We start from the raw sequence: 27,167 nt of genomic DNA, 5'->3' as shown, positions 1-27,167 counted from the left end.
CCCAGTATTCCTCACTTTCTATGCTATTACCACAAACCCCCCGTGTTTATTAGAGTATACATGAGAACAGCAGTACCTAACCCAAACCCACGGCTTTTGTTCTAGCAAAGGCACTTGCTGCCGGATGAAAAGCCAAAAGATGTTTATTCAACTTAACCTGTCCAAGATTAAAATGTTCCAATAAACCCTGCCTGTTCTAGCCTAGCCTTCCTCTGTAGGGCATTAATTGCGTTAAGGATACATTTGTACCCACTAGCCTCCCTTACAGCCCGCTGCATCCCCATGCGTAGAAATAGGATGGGGGAGGCTGAAGCTCCTTGTTTCCCTGCCCACACGATGACTTCTACTTCCTCTGCATGCACATCCCACAGCTTCAGCAAAGAAAATCCTGGCCCAAGGGCCTTAGATCCTCCTGTGCAGTGACCCATGCTCCTGCTGCAGAGCCCAGGCCGTGAGCTTTGTAAAGGCTTTATAAAATAAAATGTTGCGGAAATTCCACATGAGCAGTAAGGTTTAACTGAGCCATTGCAAAATAGTTATTTACAAGAATAGCAATGTCTGAGGGTGTGAAGGCAAATTTTGTGTTTCAGCTGTAGCCTTTCATCTGCAGGTAGAAGTCCCTTTTAAAGGGTAAACCCTGTAATGACCCAATTTATCCTTAAATGACCGTGGTTTAGGTTTTTTTAGGAATCTCATTGCCTCTGTGCTTATTGGCCTCAAAACGTCTGTGTACAGGAAAACCTGAAGATCATGGAACCAAGCACAGCTCAAGGCCAAGCACCACCTCCATCCTCCAGCATTACTGCTGCAGCAGCCCAGAGTTTCTCTGGTTGGTGAACTCTTCGCAAAATTTTGAATGAACGGCACTAATTCCAGGGAGGCCCTTTGGACTAAGGTTAACCTGAGCTACCAAGGCGGTGAGCGGGCGATGCCAAATTAGGAGCCGGGAGCGCGGCAGGCACAGCGAGCGCCCACCGGGACCGGCCGCCCTTCCCTCAGCGCCGCGGCCGCCGCGCCCCGCGCTCCCGCCCAGGGCACTCTGCGCACGCGCAGCGCGTGTGGCAGGGCGGCGCCAAGCACGTGCCCGCTGAGAGCGCGGCGGAGCCCCGCTGAGGGGGTGCCCGTGGGCGGCCGCCGCCGGTGACCGGAGCGGAGCGGGAGGAGGGTGCCGACGGCGGGGGCGGGTAGCTGCCGCCGCCAGCTGCCCCGCTCGGGTTTGAAAGCGGCGCCCCACGGCCCCGCCCGCTCCGTGATTGGCGAGAGAAAGGGAGGGAGCGGGTGCGCGCCAGGCCCCGGCGTGTCGCAGTGAAGCCGTCCGGCCGGGCCCCGCTGCCGCGGCGCCGCGCGTTCCGCCCCGAGCGTGTGTGCGGGGCCCCGGAGGGGAGCCGCGCCGAGCTGGGCGAGTTGCGTGCTGCCGGCGCCGCCGCTGCCATGGAGAGGGGAGGCGGCGGCAGCGGGAGGGGGTGACTCCGCGCCCCTTCCCCGATGAGACTGTGGCTGGGCTGGCTGGGCTGCTACACCCTGTTCCTGTGGGTGCTGAGGAGGAGGATGTGGTCTGGCCCTGCCAGGTACCTGAGGAGCCCTTTATCCAGGTCCCTCTACGTGAATATGATGGGCAGCCACAGCCAGCCAGCCCCGGGCGCCAGGGAGAACCACCAGGTACAGCCCCAGAGGCAGCCGCCCTTCCCGCCCCTCCCCTCCCCCACCCGCCTTCCCTCCCCGTGCCCGCGGGCCGGGCTGGGCGGGGGGTCCCCGGGTCCCCCCACACCCCCCACACCCCGGGCGCTCCGCCGCGGGCACCGGGCCGGGGCTCCTCGTTTCGCCGGGGCGCCCTGAGGTACCGTCCGCCGCGGGGCGGGGATCGGGGCGGGCTGCGGGCTGAGGGGGGCACCGCGCCGGGCAGCGCCAGACAAAGAGAGGGAACGGCTCGGTCCTGCCGCGGAAAAGTTGCCGTGTTGCCCGCCCTGCGGGACGCGGCCGGGGGCGCTGAGGTGCCGGGGGCGCCCAGCCGCGGGGGGCCGGCGGCCGGGACGGGGGGCTCGGGTGCCTGCCGCGGGGGGTGTCGCAGCGAGCCCGGCGAGACGGGTGGCAGGCGCCGTGTCCCCACACCGGCCTCGGGGGTGTCGGACGGCTGCCGGGGCTGCCCGCCGCCGGTTTGCCTTCTCCTGGCGGGCTCTGGCCGGGTGAAGTTTGCAGGTGGTGGGGAGTGGGGGTAGTAATCGCAGAGGCGGTTTTAATTAGTGCTGGTGTGTCTAGAGGAAATTAAAAGTGAGCAGCCGGGAAGCTGCGAAGCTTACGGCGGCCTGGGAACGGTGTTAGGTGGCAAACTGGAGATGAGTTTGCGATGTGATACGGCGCGGTGAAAGGTTAGTGCTATGTTTGGCCGGTGTAGGCACATGGATTAGTACTTTGTGGCGGAGTTAGGGACTGTACCCTGGCAGTGTCATGGGGGTGCGATAGGGCTGCATCGGGAACGTGTTCAGAGGTGCGCTACATTTTACCAAAATGCTGCTGAAACTCTTGACAGGAGTTCAGAAGGGCTGATAAAAACACATAGTCTGACAGAAGATACTGACTTAGTATAAGTAAAAATATACAGAGCCGAGCTAATGAAGAAGACATAGCATAAATACTTGAGAACTGCTCTACAGGGGAAGAACATATTTATGCCCCATAATTCTTCAGCTTTTCCTTACTCAAGCTTTTTAGTGTTCTGGGTGGGCACTGACACCCAGAATCTTGCTACTGATTCTTGTGTTTGCTGGGATTTAATGACCACAGTTTGGATCGTTCAGTACCTAAGTACAAAGAGATGCAGAATTTAGATTTACAGAAAGAACTTCTGGTGAACGAAGAAAATCTGAAAGTCTTTTGTCTTGTTTAAAAGCTGTACTAGAAAGATAAGTTCAACCAAGGAAGTGTGTTATGGAGATGATTATGTCATTCACAGGTGGATGGTCTGTATACTTTATACTTATATACTGTATACTTATACATACTCTCCTTTTCTAATTTATTTGATCTATATTTTAACCCTAAAGTATTGATTATTAGTAAGATTTTATGATTACTGAGTTTGTGGGGTTACTTGTAATGTTGAGGCCCAGGTACTTTCCACAGTTCTACTGACTTCATCAGTTTTACATAATTATCTAAAAGAAACATTTTCTTCCTTTCACTAATATTAAGCAAGAGTTGTCAATAATTGTAATCTTTATTATAACGAAGTTCTTAATTTCTTTCAAGATTTTTCTGCTGTAGGTTTTCTACTGTTATGCTGTAAGGCATTGATACACTTTCTGTCATGAAGCTGGTGGTCTGAAAAGGGTTCTTCATATATTGTACATGGAAGAAAATTCTGGAAGTAGTTCGCAGAACTAAGCTGTTTTGCACAGGTTTTGTCATTTGAAATTTGCATTGGTTTTGTCCTGTGTTGCCTTTTCTTTTGATTTTTTCACTTTTTATAGTTTGCTATTATTTTCTGTTATTATTATGTATATCTATTGTTATGTAGGTAGTTGCCAATAAACTTACTGGCAAGATTAACCATGAAGAAGTTAAAGAGGTCAGTGAGCAGTACGTTATTTCTGGAACAAGCTTCTTTTCTCACAGTTATCACCATCATCATTCTGCCAGTGGTTATGGCAAGATACATCAATATTTAGGTGTCTTAAAAGACATGTAGAACTGTTGGTTTCCATGGTCTGATCCTGGAACAACAGATGACAGTTCAGGGCAGAGCCAAGGTGTATGAGCTCAGGTACAGCATACCTATAGTCATATTGCTAATGGAAACAAAGCCTGTGTTTCCCAAAGCTTTGATAGTTGGATACATTTTCTTCTGGATTGAAAATGACAATACACTGGAAAAGGTAGATCATTTGAGCCACCCCAAACGTGTTCGGTGTAACAAGGCAGCAGCCTCACAAATTAACCAGATACCTATCCTGGTGTTCTCCTCAGCTCCTCTGGATTGTTCACTTCTGCCAGGCCTCTTGAAATTGGCTTCTGAAGATGTGTAGACAAAGTATGCAGGCTGGTGGTTTTTCATGACTCACCAGGGATCCCTTTTAGGTATCCCTGGACTATGCAGCTTCTCCCCTATACCTAGCACTGCGCTACAGTGAGAAAAGAAATGGGTAAATCAGCAGTCTGGGGATCCTTGTGCCAGGCTCTATCATGTGGTACAGACTAGCTCAAAATCAGGTTTTTAGAGGAAAGGCTGACTGACTGTGCTACCTACCACTGTGTTTGAAAGTGGCAGTTGAGAGCTGATTCTGCCAGAAATGTATCCCATTAGAAAGTGGTTTCAAAGTAAACCTAAGCAGGCGTATGTTCGCTTCCTGGCTGAGGGTCTTGATGGTCCCTTGCTACTTGTGGTTCGGTCAGTGTTTAATGGAGCCCTGTTTTATGAATCTGTCATAATGATCTTGGTGCGGCTGTGTACTCCCTCTGCTTGTTGGCACTGTCACTGTGAAGCAGCAGGACACTGGAATTACAATCCTGTCCATTATTATTTGAATTACAGTAGTGACTGGAAGTCCCATTGTGCTGACACTGTGCAAACATGCATTAAGTGACTGTTCTCCCCTTGACAAGGTACAACAAATGTGAACGGATCAGGGTGTCAGCATGCATTTGCATAGTATGGCTATAGACACAGTCCTAGGTCTTAAAAGTTCTTAAAAGTGTTGGGGAGTTCGTCCACCTGACTGCTGTCCTTTCTACATGCATTTTGACAAGATGCTGTTAATAAACTCTCCGTTTCTCTTTTGAAGATACTTACAACTCCCTATCTACACAATACAACATGCAGCCAGATTAAGGAACATTATTGCAAGATCTGAGGGGGAGATACGAGAGTGTTAGCTGTAGGGAATAATTCTTGATATTAGAACACAAGACAGAATGGCATTAGAGATTCTGTGAGAAGGTCTGACAATAACTCTGCGTAGGTGTAGGAGAGTGAAAAATAATAGCAATGTTCTTAATTAAAATTGCATTTTAAAACTTTTTCGTGTAACTTTGCATGTTGAGTGGAGGGGATTTTTAGCTTGGCATTGCAAGCTAGTAATGAACAACCTTTTGAATTTATTATCACTGCTAATATTCCAGAATCCTGCAGCATTAGAGCATTTGCTGGAGGTGCAGAGGGTGGCTGTGAGGGTTCTAAATACCAGAATTTCTAACGTTTGCCTTGTTTTGCACAAGTCTTTTGCATTTAAAATTATGTAAAGCAAGTATTAAAAAAGGAGTTTAGGTATGCCTTACACATGGGTAGTAAAATAGTAGGATATTGTATGGTTTATTACTTTTCCAGCTACATTTGATACCAAGAAAGGAGTGGTTCACTTTTCTTTAGAATTAATTGAACAATAGCTTGTATACCAAAGTAGGTTAGTTTGTATAGGAGTGGTTGTTACCAGGTAACACAAGCTGAAGGGAATAATTGGCTCCTTTTGGCTTGGGCTTAGATTTTACCAATATGAAATATAGCCTTTCAGCTGATACTGATGGCTTCCTAGTGTGGGAACCTGCTCCTTTGTTTAGTAGAGATGCTGGGAGGCAGCCACATAAACATAATTGTTTGAAAGACTTGTGGACCTGCTTGTTGGTACTGGTAAGTGAAGAAACGTAGTCCAGCAGTGCTGTAGACAGACAAGCAGTGGTATAAAGTATTGATTGGATTCTTATCTCCTTTTCCTGGAAAAATATTGCAAATACCTCCTCGCTGATTTCTTTCCAGAGGATGCCTAGGGAAAAGTTGAGAATGAGTTGGTAGAGAGCGAAAACAATGTTATCCCGCTTAATACTATTTATTAGCATGGTGCTGTTCCACAGAGGACCTGTTTTGCTTTTCTAGGGAATTTACTCTGTAGAGTTCTTCAAAGTACAGGTAGTAATTGAGACAAAAATTAAAAGCATTGTTTCTTAGCAAGTAATCAGTCCTCACTTGATTGCAATTCAATTCTAAGTTAATTAATCCAGGAGCTTGTTAAAAAGTCTGTAGGTAAACCTAACTTTTTGTATTTATGGAAATTAATAATAGCCTTCCATGTATTCAATTTGTTTTAACTACTTCTGGTTTTATATTGCTGAACTTCTTAATGATCCTTTATCTCTTTCTCTAGTGGTATGTCTGCAACACAGAACAGTTGTCTGAATCCCTTCAGCCTATTTTTGTCCAGAGTTACCTTGACCAAGGAACACAGATCTTCTTAAACAACAGCATTGAGAAATCAGGCTGGCTGTTTATCCAGCTCTATCACTCTTTTGTGTCCTCAATTTTTTAGCCTCTTATGTCTAGAACATCTATCAATGGGTAAGTGAAAACTCAATCTTAGGTAAACTAAATAGAGTTTGGATTTAGAGTTCTCAAGTCTTTAGTCCTACCCCTTGATCTGTCAGCTTTTCTTAAATATGTAGTTTTTCCCTTGGCCAGCCTAACAGATCTGAAAATGCCCTACTGTGCTTCTTCACACCTAACCCTTTGAATTGAAGAATACCATTTCCAGTATGGGGGCACAGAGGAGGTAATGGCAATTAATAAGGACAGTCAGAGGACTTTAATTGTATTTTATAACCATTACCTGTATTAATTTCCTTCTGAGTAAGAGTGTTCTCTTGTCTCTTTCTCTGCTTCTTTCCTCACCCTCCTCCCCGACCTTGCCCTTTACCTACTGCCTTGGTTGCTGTTGCGATTGTCCTCGTTGAAGGTGGCAGTATCCAGTCAGTTTTGTATTGCATCTAAAACTCTTCTACTAGAGAGTGTGTGCACAACCACTAGCAAACCTAGGCGGATTTCTAAACAGTGCAGAAGCTGGCTGAGTGTTGTGTCTGATAACACTAATGTGGAACAGAATTTTGTCCTTTCTCTTACTCTGTAAAACTTAAGTTCACCTCAATTTGTGTGTAAGCTGTACTTGAACAGGTAACTTCTGATGTAGCGTGTTTGAGTGATGAAACATCAGGAAGGCAGGAAAAGAGAAGCTTATAAACCAATATTCTCCTAGTGTTATTGCATCCATCTCTTTTGTGACTGCAGGGGAGTTTAGCTGTTTGTGGGTGCTTTAGTATTTCTTCCAAAAAACAGTGCCTTTTTTTGCTCTTGTCAACCCATTCAGACGTATGTTTAACAGCTATCAATTTTGACCTTAGGAAAGTATGCATTTTGTTACATTTACCTGATTTCTCCACCATCCCCACCTCTGCGCACACTACATACTTCTGCACAGTCTGATATGAGGATAGTAGCTGTCTGCTAAGGCTAGAAAAATAATCTTTCCCTTATTTCTAACCAGATGATTTCATGAGCTTCCCTGCGGTGTTCTTCATTACTTGTAGCTTTATATAAAGGTTTCTTTGGTCTCCTCTTCCTCCTTTCTCTTCTATTTTTTTTCAAAGGCTCTCCAGTGCTTTGAATAACACCTCATAGTGCTGTTAGGAATAATAGCTATGAGCCAATTATGCAGTGTGGACTGACACAACTGTGCTGCAAGGGGGCCCTACTTAAATTGGCTGTATTCTGTTTATTTTTATACATTTAATATCCTGCGTTAGTTTTTTCTGTATGGCTTTTGTATACTCTGTTTTATGTATTTGTTTCTTTGTTTTTAGTATGGTCAATCTTTCCTAGGCTGCCTCCTTTTCACAGTTTTTTTTATTCCTGATTCTTTTATCTTTGTTTACCTTTTTTTTTTTTTTTTTTGCCTCCTTGAATGTAAAAGATTTGTTTGTTGTCTTTAACCTGCCATCCAACATTAGTTTAAATAATAGTATTTACCTACCTTCAGTCTATTACTGACCAGTTCTTCTTCCTCTGCTTGTTCTCCTAACTCTTCATCCTCTGAAGTCTGCTATGACAGCTGAAATCTGTCACTGTGTAGTCTTCTAACAGTTACGGCAGGTATGTCACTGACTTGATCCGTAAGGAATCCAACTGTCACCTCTACCCCATTCCTTAATGAGTTGCCTGTTTTCTATTCCACAGCTCTTCATGTTGAATGCAGGATCTGCAGATAGCAGCAAAAGCTGTTGTAATATAAAATTAAAAAAAATCTTTTGATACTCCAGCAGTGTTACCTCCATTCTTTCTTTAAATCTGTTCCCTTGCTTCCCTCCTAGTTCTACATCCTATTCCTCATTCATTGTGCATAGTTCTGCATCTGCAGCCATTTTATTTCTTCTGTTATTTTATCTTTTTTCTTTTTCAAGGTAGGTGGCAGAGATTCAAATCTGCAAATGTGACAAATAAGGTTCAGCCTTTATCTTTCCCTCCCTTTCTCTCCCTCCTCCTCTCTTTTTTTTTTTTTTTTTTTTATGTGATCATTTTCTTGAGCTGCACCCCATGAGCTCTTCCTTACCTAATCACATTCCTCCTGAAGTCTTAACCACTGTAACTGCATGTGGCTATGTGTTTGATCTCTGACAAGTGCAAGGCAAGTTGAACTAGATTTAAAATTTATCTGGGCAGTGACCTTGTCTACTATTATGTGTGACTGGTTGCTGCCAAAGCACATTCTAAATCGCTTCATTGTCCTTCCCGTTAAAGTTCGTACAAAATTGGTCATTTCTTGTTTTTACATTTCAGGTTGCTTGGAAGGGGTTCAATGTTTGTGTTTTCCCCAGAACAATTTCAAAGACTGCTTAAAATAAATCCAGAATGGAAGTCCCACAGACTTCTTGATTTAGGGGCTGGGGATGGAGAAGTCACAAAAGTCATGAGTCCTCACTTTGAAGAAATCTATGCCACTGAATTGTCTGAAACTATGATATGGCAGCTTCAGAAGAAGAAATACAGGTATTGTACTGAATGCTTCCTACATCCTTTATATCAGACATTACAGCATGGTAATCTATTAGTAATATTTAATGCATGTTCAGTATTTTCAGTCAGTTCTTCTATTGTGTGATCATTATGGAAAAGGTTATCTTGTACAAAAGCAGGAAAACAAACACATCTGATGTTCCCTCTTACCAGTACTTTTGTTACGTGGATATTCCCTATATCAGTTAAGACAAAATAGGTAATAACAGTTTTGAAATCTCTTTCTTCATAGCTTGCATAAATTGCTTTAATCAAGGGAGTCAGAAAGATGAAATTCCGATGAACAGTCTATCTGAACTGTCCAAAATTCTAAGAGGAAGACACAGGTACTGCAGAAAAAGCAAACTAAATCCTGGTAATAGGGATACCTCAATAATCTGTGTCTGTCTAATCCCACAGTACAGACAATCTTTATTCTTGCTATGCTTAGCTCCAGCTGTTAAGACTGAATTAATACTTAATAACAAAAACCTCAGCACTTTCAGAACTTTGTTCATGTACTCGTCGCAGCTCCTGGAGGTTCCTGCAGGCAGTAAATCTAGTCTTGTTGAGTAATGGTGAGTATTTCAGGCACTATATCCCTAGATTTCAACCCAAAGAATGAAGAAACTATAGGTTTCTTTTCTTCAGCTGTCTTTGAGTGGAAACATAACAGCTGCTTTGCAGTCCAGGTTTGCACAGTGGTAAGTCAGAGTGGATAGAATGCAAGCCATTTATCCTATTGCACCTTTGTTGTTCCTTGAATAAAACTGAAAATTCTTCTCTAGGACAACACGTCTTTTTAAAATACTTAGCGTTTTGATTTTTGTCTCCTTTTATTGACTGGTGATTGTAAGACAATATGAAGGTTCATAAGGCTGGATATATAGCCATGCCCATTGTTGATTTAGTTTTCTTTTCCAAAAGACCAGAAGCATCATGTCTGTCTCTTCTCGCTGCCTAGGTAGCTGACCTTACCTGTACTATCAACATATCCACACGGAATTTTTGTTTTCAGTGGTTCTCTCTGAACTTAGCTTGTGTTTAAGACTGTATCTCTTTCTTTTTCCCTTTGTAGGGTGCTTGGTATAAATGAGTGGCAAAACACAGGATTTCAGTATGATGTTATCAGCTGTTTGAATTTGCTGGATCGCTGTGATCAACCACTGACTGTATTAAAAGATATTAGAAGTGTACTGGAGCCAACTAGAGGCAGAGTCATTCTAGCATTAGTTCTGCCATTTCACCCCTATGTGGAAAATGGTAAGTACACAGATTAATAGCTGTTTAGGTAGGTAAAGAAAAAAACTTGTAGGATATAGTATCCCAAATTAAATGTATAATAAATAATTGGCATGTTTGTATTTGTGCATGTTCAGAAGTCTGAATTTATAGGTAAATAGGCCACATGATGTCAGCAGTTTTCTTAATTCCCCAACATAGGTTGTTGGCACCAACAAAAAGCTCAAATATTGAAGTTACATATCCTGTTCTGCAGATTGCCACATTCGAGCTGTGTTGGAGCAACATGGGAAAACTGATCTCTGATTAGGGCCCTCTGCTGCTGTCATATAGGTAACCCCAGTTGTCTCTAGTGACTGACTCAGGAAAACCATCAGAACTGTCTGTAATGCTGAATAGAGCAGTTCAGGTCAAGCTGTGTCAAGTGTTCCAGATGAACCGCACCTAAAAATTCATAGGGAGATAATGTTCACTTTCCAACATGAGCTCTCAAAGTAAACTGTAGACCCCTGTGGTCATGGTTTAACCCCAGCCAACAACTAAGTACCACACAGCTGCTTGCTCACTCACTCCCACAGTGTGCCACCACCCCCCCCTGCAGTGGGATGGGGAGGAGAATCAGGAAAAAGGTAAAACTTGTGGGTTGAGTTAAGAACAATTTAATAATGAAAATTAAATAAAATAAAAATAATTGTAATGAGGAGGAGAGAAGAATAAAACCTAAAGGGAAAAAAACCAGGCGATGCACAATGCAACTACCTGCCACCTGCTGACCAATGCCCAGCCAGACCCTGAGCAGCGATCAGCAGGCCCTCGCCATCTCCCCCCAGTTTATGTGCTGAGCGTGACATTCTGTGGTATGGAATATCCCTCTGGCTAGTTTGGGTCCTGGCTCTGCTCCATCTCAGCTTCTTGTGCACCTGCTCACTGGCAGAGCATGGGAAACTTGAAAAGTCCTTGATTTAGAGTAAGCACTACTTGGCAACAGCTAAAGCATCATTCTGTTATCAATATTATTCTCATGCTAAATCCAAATCACAGCGTTGTACCAGCTACTAAGAAGAAAAGTAACTATCCCAGTGGAAACCAGGACAGTCTAGTAATACAAAGCATCAGCCACTATTTATATTGTATTAGTAGCTGGAATAAAAAAGTAAAATTAGTGCCAAAACTCCCATTATTTCCCCTAGTTGCATTTTAAAGAAGCATATGAGAGATTTGCAAATGAATCTGTCCTTACAACTAAGCTTCAAAAGAGCCTAGAAACCTTTTTTTACGTGTCTGTCTATGATTGTGGATTCAGGCTGAGGCACTGTAAAGGTAGTTTGAATTCCAGAAGGCTGGTGTTCATCAGTCATCATTTGGACACTGGCTCTCCTTGAGTATTAAGACTTGTCTGTGGCAAGGCATGTATGCCTAGAAAATACAGAACTAATAACCTTAACATTTGGGCAATCAAAAATGCACCAAATCTCTTTTTCTCTTTTTATACACCAGTGGTGATTTGGTGGGAAGAGGAAGGGGGGGAGGTTTTAAGTACAGAAACAGTGCTGTCAGATGAAGAATTGCTTAAAGTACAGTGTTTGAGCATATAATTTTGTAACTGTTCTGAAAAGTAGTAAGTCTTAAATGAGATGGGGGGGGTTGACTTAACACATCTGTGTAGTATATCAGGCATATTTAGTTATAGCTTCTTGTTCCTATAATGTGGAACAATATGGCTTCCTCTTTCTAAAATTTATAATTCCAAATAACAGCAGTATCATTCTAGCCTTTCGTTGGCATATCAGAAGTAGAAATTGTGAAATTATTGGGTGGCTTTCTGTGTGTGTGCCTTCAAACTATGTGCCATTGTGTTTTGCAACCGCTATTGCACCCACATCCCTTTTCTGTGTGTTGTTGGGTAACCATGTGATAGACCATGTGCGACTTCCTGGCTCAACAGGAGGTAGATAAATTAAGGAAGAAACTACTTTTAAGTGCACTTAATCTTTCATCATTGATCTCCTACAGTATGCTGGGAGGAGAATAGTGTGTTAAATTTCTAAATCCCAAGGGACTGGGAACCTGTTCTGTGATTGTTGAACTCTGTCATTGCTATTGTTGAAAGTTGAAATGTGTTGTAAGATGTCTTGTAAACCAAAGTCATACTTTTGTTTGTGATGATGAATTGTAGCAGATTAGTCATTTTGCTTAAGGTAGTTTTGTTCCCTTAATATGTTCTGAAACTTAAAAACATACTCAGTTTATCTGTTTACTACTGTTACGGGTGTGGGCCATATGAGTTAGCACACACAAAAGTTACTGTCATTCCACTGAAGCTTCCCACTTAAGATCTGTTTAACTCTAGTCTAAAGAAATAGACTGCCAGACTGTCTTAATGATGTACAAAATGATTTTGGAATTTCATTATTTTCATTCAGCCTTTCTACACGATGATACATTTTGAAAAGTGTTAGATATGTACATATGCTTTATATTTAACAAAAAAAATAGTTGGAACACTCAAAGAGGAGAACATTTCATGGCTCAAGTAACTTCTTGTAGCAGCTAATTAAAAACAGTTTGGACCTGCCTAGAGAGACTTATGAATTTTAGAGGGGGGAACAAATGGAGAAGAGATGAGGCAGGTAAACGTTGATCAGTGCATAGATCAGTTTCTAGAAATGGAGGAATAGCTTTAATTAAAACAAGATATTTGAGTTATTGCATGTAACGTAATGGGAGGGTAATTGTTAGAAGTGTCTGTGTGACTGGTTAAGAGAACAAAGCAAGGTGGAGGAGGAGGTGAAATATATTTCTGTGCTTACTGTTTCTGGAATTACAGTGACACCTAGAGTCCAGAGTAGCTTAATCATAGACTTTCTGGGGCTCTTCAGAATTTTATTTTCAACATCCACAACAAAAAGTAGTGCACTTATTGCACATGTCTAAATTTGATAAGTAAGCCAGATGAAGCATATTAGACTAGTCACATAAAGAACATGTATTATTATAACAATATTTTTGGTAGGTATCCCATAAAATCCTTTGTATTTCCTAATATAGACATCATTTATATAAAGGCATTATTAGATAATATATGACTAGACTGGTTTAAGTTTCTCTAGAATAAAAAGTCAAGAGAGGCCATACTTCAGAAGTAGTAAACCCTAGCAGCCTAGGATTGTGCAAAATTTCTTGTTGAGCATGTTAATGTCCTTGTGATTGATTAGAAGGTTAAGAAAAGAAAAGTGTTGATTCTGTCTTCCCAGAAATACTTGCTGCTAAATTGAGCTGAACATGGTACTATGCTAGATGGACCCTTGCTTTGTCTCAGTTGTCAGTTCTCATCTCGCTGAAGTGAGAAATGCTGTTTCATTTGGTTAAACCAAGCCTTGCTTATTTAAATGATGATAACAATAGTATACTACCTATTCAAGGTATGGAATATCTGTGTTTGTGTTTGTATCTGTGTTGACAGGGATGTAGAGGCAAAAGTGGGTGTTCCAGGTAGTCTTGACTTCAGATAATAGGACTGGAAGATGGGGTTTCTGTCTAGCAATGTGAATTTTAGTATAGCAGGAGCAACCTTCTTACTATGACCACTACTTTCCTTCTATAAATAGGCTAGGAAGGAACTCCCATCCCAAACGAGCTTTACCATGATAGTAAATGCATCTCTACTGTCTGTTTTTTCTGTTTGCTTGTCTATAGAACACGTAAGTTTTGCTCTGTTTAAGCTGCTCAGTAATGATCTGTGTACCTGTACATCGATAACTATCACACTAACATGACTAAAACCAGAATTTCACCTATGAAATGAGTTTATTTTCTGTTGCTGTCAATCATCATACATCTTTCACAAATGCTCAATTCATGTAAAAGGAATACATGTAAATTTATGTAAAGAGAAAAAGACATAGAATTAAATCTAAACTGAAAAAGGAAACTTTTGTGAAGCATTAGCAGTCATCTTATGAAAGATGAAGTCTTTTCCCATGGTTCTTGTTCTTGCAGAATGGAAAATTGAAGTAATATATAATGTAAATGTAATGTACAGTGCACTTGGTTTTGGGTGAAGAACACTGCCCTGCAAGCTTTTCTCCTCTCCCTTTAAAGCAAAGGAAGTCTGTAAAGAAGCTTAACTTTTTCATCTGCCCCTTTTGCTTGCATGAAGAGTACTGACAAATCTGAACTGCCACACATGCTCATCTGTTCTGATAAACAGTGTTATCTTCCACATCATCCTAGGGAAAAATATAGAAGTATTTTGTTAGTGATGTGAACTTTTTTTTTATAAAGACAGAATTTCCTTTTTGAGGCAAACTCCATCCCTTTACTGTTTCAGTAAACTCCTTTCTCCCCGTTTAATCCAGTTGCTTTTGTCCACATCTCATCTACAGGATTCAAAATGTATTTCTTTTCCTCTTGGTTTTTCCTAATTTCCAGGGAACACAGAGGCAGTAAAACATAGCCCTTATTTTCACTGTGTTCATATCTGATGCTCAAACCAAGAATCGGGTCACGTCAACAGGGTCTTGAAAGTCTTTAAAGGGGTAATCATAGAGGAAAACAATAGGGGCTATATGGAAATAAATGAAGTAAAAATGTATAAAAATGTTTGACTTTGTTCTATTTCTTTTGTTTCTCCTTGCATCTCTGAAGTGGTGTGGTGCATGCTCAGAACAGGGGAAAATTTATACGGTTCCTCAAGAAAAGCAACATTTTTGAAGCAGGATTTTGAAGCCATTTTCTTTGCTTGCAAATACACAACTGCTAAAGTGAGGGGTTTTTTGTAACTTAGATGGCACGTGCAAAATTATTGTCATATAGTCATATAAGACTCATGGACATAAATTTGATGAAATAAGTTGTGTGGCTTTACCTGGTGAGGTTGAATGCTTAGTTTAGGCTCTGTATGTTGAAGGAGGGGGAAATATGTCGAAGAATGTTGTAGAGCTTTTACAACAGTTTTGTTACATTTCTGTCAGCTAGTTACTCTGGGCTAAGGGAGCAAGGGGAACTACAATTGCAGTATTTTTCAAAAGCAAACTCTTAATAACTCTATGCATTTTACCAGACGGTCCAGAATCACTTGTTGAGACATCTTCTTGGCAAAACACAAATCAATAGAACATTTAATTTCTAAATGTACATACATTCTATAAGGTATATAGTATCATATATATATATGCAATTTTAAATGTATGGGCATTTAGAATGCTTTATAATATCTTTGACTGTTGTGCAGAGTATTTTGTTTAGACCTGTGTCAACTTTAAAAAAAGAAAAATGTATTTCTAGAGGAAGTAGAAATGGTATACTCCTAAAAACTCAGCTTCTGTTTTTACCAATATTGAAATTTAGGAGAGATAGGTACTCACAGGCTGTTGGCAGTGTTCAGCGTACCTCTGCTTTTGAAGTTCTTGGGCTATTGCTTGAAAAATTTTTCGTCCGCTACAGATTTTCTGCAAATTATTTAAAATATTTTAGGTCAGTGCTACATTTGAAGTGGGGGGAGACATCCTTTTTTACCTTTTATAATTCTGATTTTTTTCCCTGTGTATGTCTTTGGGAATGTTATTTAATAACACTTTAAGAACATTGGCCTTGGCAGGCAGTAGGGTTTAAAATTGCATTAATATTACATCTCTTAACATATATACCTTCTGTACTGGATATTTAAAAGTGTAACTTCTGATTTTTATTCAAGAATACATGGTGATAGAGGTTCTTAATAGACTTGTTTTAAATACATGAGGGGTTACCTGAATGCACCATTTCAACAAACAAAAAATTAATAGCAAAACTTGTTATTTTCAGAAGTTCTAACAGAATTTACTTAAAACCTAAAGGAAGATGGTATTAGATATGGCCTTTACATAGACTGACTTTGTCCTGTATCCAATTCATTAAAAATAAATTATCAGTTAAAATTGGTTAAATGTAGATTTATTAACTAGTTTTGTGCAAATCTGAGGTGAAGCCTTAACAGCTCTGAATGTCTCTTTAACTGAATCATCGATTAATCACAAAATTGATGCCCAGTATACTTTAAAACAGCAGGGTGGAAAAAAGCTCCGAATCGCTAAAAAAGCAAACAAAGTGATGACATACACTGTTCTCTGGTCTTTGGTCTTCATTCCCGCTTCTCTTTAGCAGCTTTGGTTTTAACTGGAGGGAGGGATAATAAAATGAAAAATTATTAAAACATAAGATGAGAAGCCAACTGCTAAGGTGGTAGAATAGTTAAAAGCATTGCTCTTCTACAACATCAGTTGGTAGGTAAAAGTCTTTCATTAGATCAGCGTATACCATTGGAAAAATTGCAGAAGTTTTCCAAGCATGTAAAGCCTTTTTCAGCTTCTGGTACTAGAAGTTTCAAGTATTTTTGCTTTGAGTACAGTGGGACCTGCCTGAAGCACTACCCAATTCTCAAAAATAAACCAATGGCATCATGGATACCAGTTTTTAATTTTTAAAGATTTTTCCCACATACTACTCGACCCCATTTAAAGAAAAGCAAAAATGAAAAAGACTGTTCTGTCTGTATGCTCAGACAGTGATCACTACAGCAAAGAACCATTTCACCATATTATAGCACTTAGTCCTCATTCTCATGTCAGCATCTCATTATTATGTAAAGATTCCAGTTGCAGCTTTGGATGTTTGTTTTTAACTAAACACAAATTTTGTTCAAGATTAAAAATAAATAGATACAATTTTAGAAAATAAATTCAGTAGTTATGTAACTTTTAATGAGGCACATTTTAATGTGTTTGTTTTCTATAAGCATAAAACTTCTTCCAAATCTCTGATATTTTAAATTTTACCAAGGTCTCTCATCTGTATATGTGTGGTATATGAGTAGAATTTCATTACACAAGCAAAGTCAGTCTGCAGTAACTTTACTGCAGCTCTCACAGATACTTTGACATTAAATATAAATTACCTTTACTGGAAACAAAGAGTTGATGACTTACGATGGTACTTCCTAGGTTTGCTTTTTGAGCGTGCTGTGATAGATAATCTCCAACTTGCTGGTTAGTACTCTCAGGATAATTTTAACTTTAGAATACCTAGTCTTTTAGACACTTTACTGAAAAAAGAAAGTTTGGTTGCTATTGGGAGTACAGGTATGTGCCACACAAGAGTTTGCAGATGCGTGCAGCATATGAACTTCAACTAGCCACTGTTTTAAAACTTAAATCATAAAAATTATGGAATCTAGGAATGTCTTTTTATTCTCCTTATGGAGATGTAAATCTAAGCAGTTTAAAAAATGAACAAAATCAGAAAAATCACTTTGAGCCTACCTTGTAGACTACAAAGAATGTGAATACGGTAGTGCTGTATAGAAACAGTAAGGATGAGGCGATGATCATGAAGATGAGTTTTCCATTGCTGATCTGCTTCTCTGCTCCTTCATTAAAAGTGAGTGTTAGAATAAAGGACAGTTCTTCTGATTCACATAATTTTCTTAAAATTCTGCATTTCAGCCCCCTTCCTCTGAGGAATTAAAGACCTGACACCCATCAGTATTTTTCTGGTTCATTTTCAGTCCAAATTCCTCGGTGAGATCACTTGTTTCCTGGAATGTTTGCAAGGGCAATGGAGACTTGTTATTTTTGATTATGAACCATTCCTTTAGGGGTAGACAGAGAATGGAATCCAGTTTTCTGCTCTCGTAAAGGAATATCTGAATAAAGCTTTTGTTCAGAAACGCAATTAGATGAAGGAAGGAAGGAATATAGGGAAAGTAATAATCCAGCTAGGGTTTTGTTTTGGTTTTTTGCTATTTTAGGTATGTAGAACTGAAATGTAGTTAATGAAGTTTCATCACTTTTTTTAACTAGAAGGCAAATGATGCAAAGGTTCAGAACTAAAACTTTTTTCAGGTTGGCCCAGTGAATCCCCAGTTCTGAGACCCTGTACTCTGCTGCATCTATTTCCACTAAAAGTCAGTTTCTCTACTTCCCATTTTTCTGTTGATACTTCCTTCCTGATAGCCATTAAAGTCTTTTATGTAAGAGGATGTAGAGTGTGGTTAGATAACATGAGTACAAAACTTCTTTTGTAGAATTCTAGAGTCGTTTGCATCATATGACAGAACAGTCTAATTAGCAAATGAGGTTAAGATCCTTATTTGTAGAATCCCTCCATGGTTTTACTATTGATATTTTGATACAGACATACTACTCCTAACGGTTTTGTTGGTATTTCCATCTTAAATGCCATTCTTGAAAGTGTAAATAATGACAATATTTAGGAAAGAGAATTTATTTCTTAGAGTACTTCACTAAGAAGGAATGATCAACTGACCTGTCTTTGTTAGTACTGTTCCATCTCCTGTTTGTTTAGAATGGGGTGAACTTGAATCTAGAAATGCTATTCCACAGATATAAACAGCATTGTCATCTACAGTTAGATCATTGATCTGAAGTGAACTATTATTTCCTGATAAATGTACTGTGTACTTCTGATGATCTGTGCATCCAGGAGTACACAAATCCTGATGTTCATTAGTTAAAAAGCGAAACCATAGAACTTGAGGTGGGGTTGAGGAGCATCCAGAAGCAGAGAAAGCGCATGTGAGGAACACGGTGTGCATGGAGTAGTCAGCTTCCTGATATCTGGGTTGTGTTACAGTCACTCGGCAGATATCTGTAGCACCTGTTGAGAGTAAACAATTGGCAATGTGAGGGACAGTTATAAAGCAGGGCACAATGTAAAAGAAAATAAGATACTTCTGGTTCATTCAAGAAAAGGTGGGAGGAAAGGAGGAAAAACAACTGTGTTTCAAACTTGAAATTTTTAAGGTTGTTTCCAGCAAACTTTTCTTTTAGCCAATACCTACAGCTTGCCCATGTGTTCATTTAACAGTTTTGCCTGTGTGGTAATGTGCTTAGGTTTCTGTTTTTCTGAGTAAGTGGAGAGAAGATTCACGTATCTGAAATAATGTGCATGTCGTCTTGGGCTCTGGAGAAGACCGAAAGAGTACTTTGTGTAGTTCCCTGCCTCAGATTTAGTCCTGAGTGTTTTGGGAGTTTAGGGGGGTAATGGACAGTGTGTGTGTATCATGTGCCATAACTGTAGATGCTCCATGGAGTAGTTCTGCAAGGGTTTCGCTCTCCTCTACTGATGCTGATCTGAGTCAAGTGAGACAGCCTGATGACAGGCAGTGGAAATGACATAGAGACATTTCTAATTTAGGAGTTTCATAACATTGATTAGAATTCATAATAGTTTCCTAGACAGTCTTCCACTTAATCACATACATTGACTCTGGGTTTCTAAGGATAATAATATTGCTTGTTAGTTCTGACATTTAAAAATGTGTGCAGAAAAAATGGGAAGGTTAATCAGAGAAGAGAATTCTAATTAAGGAACTGAAATGTAATGTTTAATGTGACTGGTCTGGGATTATTTTTTTCCAAGTCCTTATTGAAATCCATATTTTAAATATTGTTTTAGTATATTTAATTTTATTCAAATAAACCGCTTAATCATTTAAACAAGGAGATTGAGATTACTGCAGTGAAAATGAAGGTAGTAGCTCAACAGCACCTTTTTCTACTTCCTAAAAAATAACAAATAAAAAGAAAAATAAACTGAAGTCTCTTAATCTACTGCTGATACACAATTTATAAGCCTGTCCATGGTAGACAATCAGCCTTGGCCCTGCATTTTTCTCACTGAGCGTTTTATGGACCAACTCCAAGCAGATTCAGTGTCTGTGACTTCTACAGGAACAAAATGAAGCTCTACTACTCTGTCAGATCAACATCAGAACCATTCCATAGTAGCTACAGCAATCTGAAGATTGTGGTAATATAGGTTGTTGGTGTACTTGCGCCCTGTACAGTGAAAGGCAGTTAGCTTGTGCTCCTGCAGTTGATCTTCTTTCCTACCTTACTCTAGGGCTCTGGGTGGCTTTGCAGAGCAGACCTCATGGCTTCAGTTCATGTAGATACTGTCTGCTGGACTTCCCAAACCCTCCCAAACAAGCACAGCTGCACTGAAACCATGCTGCTGGAGCATTCTTTGCAGGGAAGCGCAGTAGTATTTGACCCAGAAATCATAGCTTACAGGAGCGTTTCAGGCTTTTGGAAGAAAAAGCATTTGCTAACAGTTGCTTAATTTGGAAGTTGTATGAAGATAGCAGAAGTTAGCTTGATTCTCAGCAAAACTTTTCACCACTCTTACTTTGTGGCTATGCTGCAAATCATAACCACAGCATTTTCAATCTTGTTTAACTGCTATCACATGGGAAAACAGAAGAAGTTTAAAAAAAAGTCTTACCAGCACCGTACAGAATCCAGTCAAATGCCAGCATTATCACATTTTTTAACTGGCGCAAAGATGCCATTTCTCGTGTGTCTCTTGAAATGATTCTGCTTGAAGGAAGAGGAACTTAGGAAATCTCTGGAGTTGCAGAACCATCTGCATCACAAGATTTAGAACTTCCTGTTTAGAAGGGTGTTTACTATTGCATTTAGCAAATTGCTTAAAGGTACAGACCAAACCAGGTAACATTTGTTATTTGCGGATGACATTACTCAGAAAATGAGTGAAGCATTTTAGATTTTGAACTTCTGAGAGTTGCACCTGTAATCCTTCAGGTTATTCTGTTGGATATAACAAATGACAACATGGCTTTTAGCATGCTACGAGTGTTGGGCTTCTTAGTTTTATATGACCCTAAGCAGTCTTTACTGTGTCAGCTAGTAGGTGGCCACTGGAGGAACAAATACTCTGTAGCAACCCATTATAATGTGGTGGTCTACTAATGGAAGCTTCACAGCTAATCATGATTTTCAACTTGCTGGCTTTATTTGCTATAATTACCTGAAGCCATCTTTGGCCAAACAGGGGACATAAAGAAGAGATTTTATAATGCTGGAAAATATCTTCATTAAATTGTCTGTCTGTCCATGTCTGCTGAACACCAGCCTCACTAGTGGAAATTACTTTTCAGCCAGTCTTGGAACTGCTAATTAAAAATGTAACAAAAGATAATCTTAAGAAGGAGCTGCTTCTGAACAATAGGCAAAAACTTGAACTGATCTTACTCTACAATTGGCTTGCCGACATCCTATCTGGAGTGGAATCGAATACAATCTGTGTAATCTGCTTTCTGTAAGAAAATGCAACGCACAATAAAGTTGGTTTTTTTAATAATTTAAACAAAACTGTTCTGTTTTCTCAGTAGGTGGCAAGTGGGAAAAACCCTCAGAAGTTTTGGAAATCAAAGGGCACACTTGGGAAGAACAAGTGAATAGCCTGCCAGAAGTTTTCAGTAAAGCTGGTTTTGCCATAGAGGCTTTCACCAGACTGCCATACCTCTGTGAAGGTGACATGTATAATGACTACTATGTACTAGATGATGCTGTTTTTGTTCTCAAGCCAGTGTAAGCGTGTATGAAGTGAATCTTCAGAATCTAACACAAGAAGCAGCCTCTGAAAGAGGGGTTTGATTTATGGTTACTTAAAGGGAGGGAATTCGGGGACTGCCATGCTAAATAAATACCATGTAAGAAATTTAAAGGCCAAAATACTAATGTATTTCTTTGTAGTGCGATTAGGAAAAAAAGGTTGTTTTTTAAACAGACTCTTCAGTTGAGAATTTCTTTTTTACCAGCTCTTAAACCAACAATGCATTTTGCAATCCAGCAGTAATGGGGGATATTTTTTTTTATACTTACCTGCAACAGGGATCAGATCCAAACAAAAGCAATAGTCCTAATAATGATGAAACTGATACAATGTGAACTGTTGTTAAAGAAATCAAGAGAAATCTGGCAATAAAGTTACCCATTCAGTTCAAGCCTTGTTGAATATAAACTGTTGAAATGGATGTTCTTCCATGCTGTTACTTTCTCTCTTACTGTCATTCTTCACATGTTTTTAATCATGCTAATAAACTTTTTTTGAGATGATGTTTTGCATTAACTTTTGTGTTCGTTTTTGTAACCAGTCATGCTTGTCTGCAGCAACTGCTCTTTGTGTTGAGAGTCAAGCTCTCAGTAGCAGCACAACCTTGTGTTTATTTAAAAGCATTTAAGTATTGTTTGAAGGGATAATAGTCCACAAAAAATGTATCACTTTTGATTGGGTTTCCTTCATGTTCTTCTCAAAGCCTCATAAATCCTCATTGCTTTTGCATATGCCATTTTCCAGCTAAAGGGATGATGGTAGAACTTGCCAAAACTGCACTTGGAACTGGTGGATTTAGTAACAAACTTTCTAACCAAGTTGTTTCCAAAGGCTTTCAGCTTAAAAAACTTGCAGGCAGTTTCTTGCAAATTTTGTGGGTCAAACTGCCTCTGAGGATCAGGCTATAGCAACCTGATTTTGAAGGCTTTGCTAGCTTGGGACATGTTCTTTTCTTCAGGAACACTAAATGTCATTTATTTTAATATGTCTTTTTTTGAAAACTCTGTTTAAAATGGATAATTTCTGGAAGTTGGGATGTAACCTTCCATTAAAACATCAAGCGGCATCATAAGTAGTACAGAACTGGCAGGTGTCTATCTTATGTTGCTTGGAATGTAAGTGTGATAGAGCAAAGAAACTTCAGCTTGTGTATCAGCTGGTAAGTAAAGAAAGAACCGACTTATCTTTTGCTTTTGAAGTCTAAAAAAGTTGTGTATGTTTTGGGTTTTTTTTTTTTTTGATTGGTGATCTTATGCCAGGTAGAGTGCTTCAGCATATCTTTTTAGGTTTACCTTGGACTTCCTTTGCTTGATGGTTAGTGATTTCTCTTGCTAATTTAATAGCCTTTTATTCTCAGTTATCTATCTCTCTCTATATATATACACACTAATTCTAAGTATTCTTTAGTATGGGATGAGGGGTTTGACTGTTGTGGGGGTTTTTTCCCAACAGTAATTCAGGCCCAGTAATCGTCTCGTTTCAGCATGTGCTGTTGAATTTTGGCACAAAGTAGAGTCAGATTTATCTGTTGGAAAAATGAGCGATGTATGCTCTGGAGTGAATCCTTAATTATTTTTTTGTTGGTTTGGTTTTGGATTTTTTTTTGTTATGCTCTTTTGTACTCATCTAATAGTGGGGAAATATGTTACTTAATGTTAAATGAATTTAGCTTCATCTAGCACATATGTAGTAAGACAAACTTCTTCAAAGGTACTTAAGTGTTTTAGTGCTGCAGGTTAAGAATCACACAAGAGACTGTGCATTTCATGTCTCATATCTTTTAGTCCTGTCACTTAGGTCTTTAGTTTGTAATAGCTTTGGGAGGTTTTAGGACAGAAGATGCAATGTAAATATAGGGGGGAGTGTTCCCTATGATTTCCTGGTTTGTTCCCTCTATTTAAACAAGTATTCTTACAGTTGAGTAGGGAATTAAAATACTAAAACATGAGCAGTAACAGGAAAAGCTGTGAACAGAGTAAGCTTAAATTCAACAGGGTCAAAAATCTGCTTAGTCCTGTTGAACATTCGGAGTAGCCCCAAGGGACTGTACCTACACCTGTACTTACAAAATTGGAGCTCCTTGCGAAGGAAGGGGTGCAGCATGGCTCATTGCATCAGGGAAAGGATTTCATCTTCTCCAGACCTTGAGAGTGCAGTTGCGTGCAGTTAGTGTCTGCTTGTACAGCCGGTGCAAATCTTGAGCCTGGTAGTTGACTAAATTGCCTGAAACACCTTAAGATGTCCTCCAAGGGGGCAAGTGTTTGCTGGAGGTCAAATGTCCAAGTTTGTTTGTCGCAGGCCTGGGGACCCTGCCTTGTCCCTGTGCTGTCCCTGTCCTAAGGCACACTTTGTGGTCTCACTAACGTGCAGTGCTTTGCCCTGGAGAGTAACTAAACTGTCTGTTCTGTCGAGGTGTGGCACTGGATGTATTGCATCGCAGGAGAAAAAGGCTGTGCAAGGGCATGATCTAATCGGAAACTTTCAGCACAAAGGTGGAACAACTTCATCTCACAGAAACCACAGCCCCCTTTTGCTGGGTGGTCCCAGGTACAGTCCGTTCATTTCTGCTCCGAGGAGCCCAGGGCCACCTGCCTGTGCTCAGGGTGGGGAGGTGGGAGCAGGGTGCTGGGTACCACCAGCCTGGCCCCGTGTTCTCCTCACACAACTCGTTGAGCTCTCACCACCTCGGGAGGGGATGCATCCTTGCAGTCCCCCACCCTCTGAGCCCCCCAGCAGAGGAGACGTCTCCCCTCCCTCTGGCTGAAGGCCGGTGCTGCTGGGCAGGCACCTGCGCTGCGAGGCGGTGCTGGTCCCAGTCCCTGCCCCCTGCGCTGGGGTCCCTGGCTGGAGCCGCCCAGCTGTTGCACTGCCTGTGCGGGAAGGCAGCACGCAGCAGAGGCAGGTAACGTGCTGTGGGGTCCTGGGTCTTCCCAAGAACCCACCATCTCTTTCTTCTCTTCTGCCATCCCCTTGCTTTCCTCTCCCTTTCCAGCCTGACCCCCTCGAGGGGTCCTTCACTATATATATTGCTTTTTTTCAGAGGTGCTGGGAGGCTGGCTGGAAGGGGGAGGATGGGCATTGGCTGTGCAAGGGCTTATCAGCAAGGCTTCTGATTATGAGGTTAGCTTTCTGGTTATCAAGCTTCAGATAAGGCAGCAACTGCATCGGAGTGAGTGATAAAAAGTCCAGGATTTCTTTACATGGAAGAGCGGCTGTTTAGGGAGCAAGAGAAGGTAATCTGGGAGCTCCTCATAACTCGAAAGTTCGTAGCAGGGTGACATCTCAGAGATCCGATTGCAGCATATGCTGCCATGGTGCAAGAAACAATCTGGGCAGATGCTGGATGGGATCTGCAACAGATCCCCACACAGTGATTTGGGATTATCTAAAAGCTGCAGTGAACTTCTGCAAACAGACTGATTTCACTGGCAAAAGGAACTATTTCATCCTACAGGTTGTTTTATCAAGCAGGTTGATTTCACAGCAGATTTTTTCTGCACCTGGTAATTTTCTATTGGAGTTAGTCAGGATGAAAAAGCACTTTCCTTAGCATTTAATCTTATTACATAAGAATTTAGCATGCTGTAATCAAAACCCACTCCCTAATCAAAGTGAATGAGCTGGAATAAACAAATCAGGATTGACTTTGGTAGCATGATTTAAACTATGCAAAGTAATCAAACCTTACTGCAAAATTAATAGGGCAAAGGCAGAAACAAACACAAGAAACTTCATTGTCTAGGAAACCAGATACGTCTGAGTGAGAGACATGTACTGTAGTGCTCCCAAAAGAATAGCTGAAAAAGGTTTCAGTGTGTGCAAGAACAGGACAGAGGCAATAGCTTCTTAAAGTCTAATGTTTAAATTTTTCATCGTCTGTCAGTTTGAGTCACTCCTGTTACAAGACTGGAGTTAAGTATTTGTGATACTGAAGTGTTGCTAGAGGCTGTTGAAAGACGTTTTCATAAAAGAGTACCTTGCTGATACGTGAGATTAAGCAGTCTGAAAAGGTGTTTGTATTTATCAAATGTTCAGATCTGTAACTCAAGCCACAGCAAAGAACTTTTTTTTTTAAAAAAAAAAAAAAAAGGAGAGAATGAGTCCAAATTCAGCAACAAAAAGAAATGCAGAAATTGTGTTGCAGATAAACCCTTGAAATGAAGGAAAGGGAGAGAAAACCTAACAAAGTCATCTCAGTGTCAGAGCATAGTTGGCCAACAGGGCTCTAAAATCAGAGACTAATCCTAGTGTAAGAAGCTGCAATCTGTAGAGCAGGGTATCATCTAATATCTCAGATTAATTAATTGTTTTACCTGTGGGGATGGTAACTCTCATGGCTGGGCAGAGTGCCAGGCCGAGGGTGCAGAGGCAGAAAATCCCCTCTGCAGTAAACTTGCTGCAACGTGGATTAAAGCAGCTCATGGTCCTCAGTGCTGCGGAGGGGACATAGCTGCAGGAACACGTGTGTGAGCGAGACCACCTCGGTCTCAGCTTCCTTTCCATCCCATTGCCTTATGGCAATGTTATCCTTGTCCTTCAGGAGCTAGATAGAAAGCAACACATTCATTTCATATAGGACAACTGTGAGACTGTCAGATCTTTTCTGATGAGAATCTGTGGTGCCCTGGTGAAAAGCTCTGGGTATCCTATTACTGCCCTTCCAGCTATTTTATCTTTCCGTGATCTTTATGCCTCATAGCACAGGGATAGCAAGACCTACTAAAACACATATTTCCATAGAAACTGTGTCCTAGCTGATGGGGAAAAATTGATGGTACGCTTCTCATGAGTACAGACCAGAGCTTTGATTTGTCTAAATGAAGTGGCATGGTCTTGAACCTGGTTTCTCAAATGTGTTGCTTTCTCTCTGCTTCAGGAGGGTATAAGGACATTTTTCCCCTTTCGGCAGAGTGATGGCAGCAGGGAAGGGGGGTGCTTCTTCACCCTCCCTGGAGCACTCTGCACGGGCACAGGGCAAGCAGGAGGGCTAGGGCATCCCACGGTTTGAATGCAGGTTCAGGAAACTTAACGAGCTAGAAAAAGCTTAGGGTTTTTTTGGAGCTTCTTTGCTATTTCCTTTTTCACTCCTTCTATTTCTTTTCTCTTTTATCTGAGTTTAAAAGGATTTGTTTGTTTGCTTTAACAAAACTGCATTTAAGTCATATTTAGGTGGAGTGTGGCTTAGTAAATAAATGATGCTACTAGGGGGAAAATTAAGAGCTACTTGGTAAAAGGGAAATAAATCTGGCTGTACATGCACACTTGCAGACTTGTGTTTGCATAAAATTCCTGTCCTGGAAAAAGATCTAAGTTAAAAATTTGGGAGCAAGCACTTCTAGATGATTCTGATTTCTATCTGTACTCCGTAGCTTAGGCTGTCTCTGATTTATGGCTCTGAAAGTTTTGGGTGAATATTGCCTTTTGACTTTGTTCTTTTAATTTTCCTTTTCAATCCAAATATCTTCTGATTCTAATAAACACTAGAAGAAATGTCCAGACTTTTGAAGATATGTTTCTTATTGATATCAGTGAATCATGCTGAGATTACACGCAGTCAGAACTCTGAAGGTAAGACCAGAACTCCTGTATGAGGGATGTATTTTGTGTGGATGGAAAAAGCTATGTGTAGTAAAATAGACGCAGTACTGTTTAGTAACTAGGACCATAGTCTCTGCTTTCTTGAATTCATGGAGCTATGCCA

General features: G+C 40.7%; 3 protein-coding genes and 1 long non-coding RNA gene across 12 annotated transcripts in view; 2 read left to right on the top strand and 2 right to left on the bottom strand.

Annotated features, from left to right (window-relative positions):
• The first annotated feature begins 1,107 nt into the window (after positions 1-1,107).
• Positions 1,108-21,970, top strand: METTL9 (methyltransferase like 9). The gene is given in 5 exon segments (XM_037385730.1): positions 1,108-1,659; positions 6,132-6,322; positions 8,591-8,800; positions 9,885-10,069; positions 21,240-21,970. Coding segments are annotated over 5 exon segments (966 nt in total). The 5' UTR covers positions 1,108-1,485; the 3' UTR covers positions 21,446-21,970.
• Positions 5,287-8,584, bottom strand: LOC119147131. Its single transcript, XR_005103952.1, has 2 exons — positions 7,788-8,584; positions 5,287-5,753 (listed from the first exon to the last, which is right to left on the bottom strand). It is a non-coding gene; the product is annotated as an uncharacterized LOC119147131 (long non-coding RNA).
• On the bottom strand, positions 13,837-21,178 carry IGSF6 (immunoglobulin superfamily member 6). 2 transcript variants are annotated; one of them, XM_037385731.1, is made up of 6 exons: positions 20,333-21,178; positions 18,353-18,703; positions 17,347-17,453; positions 16,148-16,204; positions 15,440-15,498; positions 13,837-14,277 (listed from the first exon to the last, which is right to left on the bottom strand). In XM_037385731.1, exons 1-6 carry the CDS (start codon positions 20,397-20,399, stop codon positions 14,181-14,183), a joined length of 738 nt encoding a protein of 245 aa, XP_037241628.1. In that variant the 5' UTR covers positions 20,400-21,178; the 3' UTR covers positions 13,837-14,180. The 2 variants fall into 2 exon arrangements, with proteins under 2 accessions (XP_037241628.1, XP_037241629.1); XM_037385732.1 differs by having other exon boundaries at positions 15,415-15,498; positions 20,333-21,176.
• A 1,940-nt stretch (positions 21,971-23,910) lies between the features above and the next one.
• Positions 23,911-27,167, top strand: part of OTOA (otoancorin) — a 40,864-nt gene continuing 37,607 nt past the window's right edge. For 3 of the 8 annotated variants that reach the window (XM_037383794.1, XM_037383791.1, XM_037383793.1), the window contains exons 1-2: positions 24,250-24,368; positions 26,951-27,034. In XM_037383794.1, the coding sequence (XP_037239691.1) occupies positions 26,956-27,034 (79 nt within the window). In that variant the 5' untranslated portion in view covers positions 24,250-24,368; positions 26,951-26,955. Of the gene's footprint in view, positions 24,014-24,249; positions 24,369-26,950; positions 27,035-27,167 lie in introns of those variants that run through there. The other 5 variants (XM_037383790.1, XM_037383788.1, XM_037383789.1 and 2 more) reach the window with 3 other exon arrangements.

Source organism: Falco rusticolus, chromosome 4, assembly GCF_015220075.1.
Source record: "Falco rusticolus isolate bFalRus1 chromosome 4, bFalRus1.pri, whole genome shotgun sequence".
NCBI lineage: Eukaryota > Metazoa > Chordata > Aves > Falconiformes > Falconidae > Falco > Falco rusticolus.
This window is presented reverse-complemented; position numbering and strand designations above follow the sequence as displayed.

What these genes read in the sequence shown, in the direction of transcription:
- IGSF6 (XM_037385731.1), bottom strand. Translation starts at nt 20,399, where the DNA reads ATGGCATCTTTGCGCCAGTTAAAAAATGTGATAATGCTGGCATTTGAC. An exon ending in AACAGTACTAACAAAGACAG is followed by an intron (nt 17,454 to 18,352) that starts GTCAGTTGATCA and finishes CTTTTAATGAAG; the next exon opens with GAGCAGAGAAGCAGATCAGC. An exon ending in CATTCTTTGTAGTCTACAAG is followed by an intron (nt 16,205 to 17,346) that starts GTAGGCTCAAAG and finishes CCCTCCCTCCAG; the next exon opens with TTAAAACCAAAGCTGCTAAA.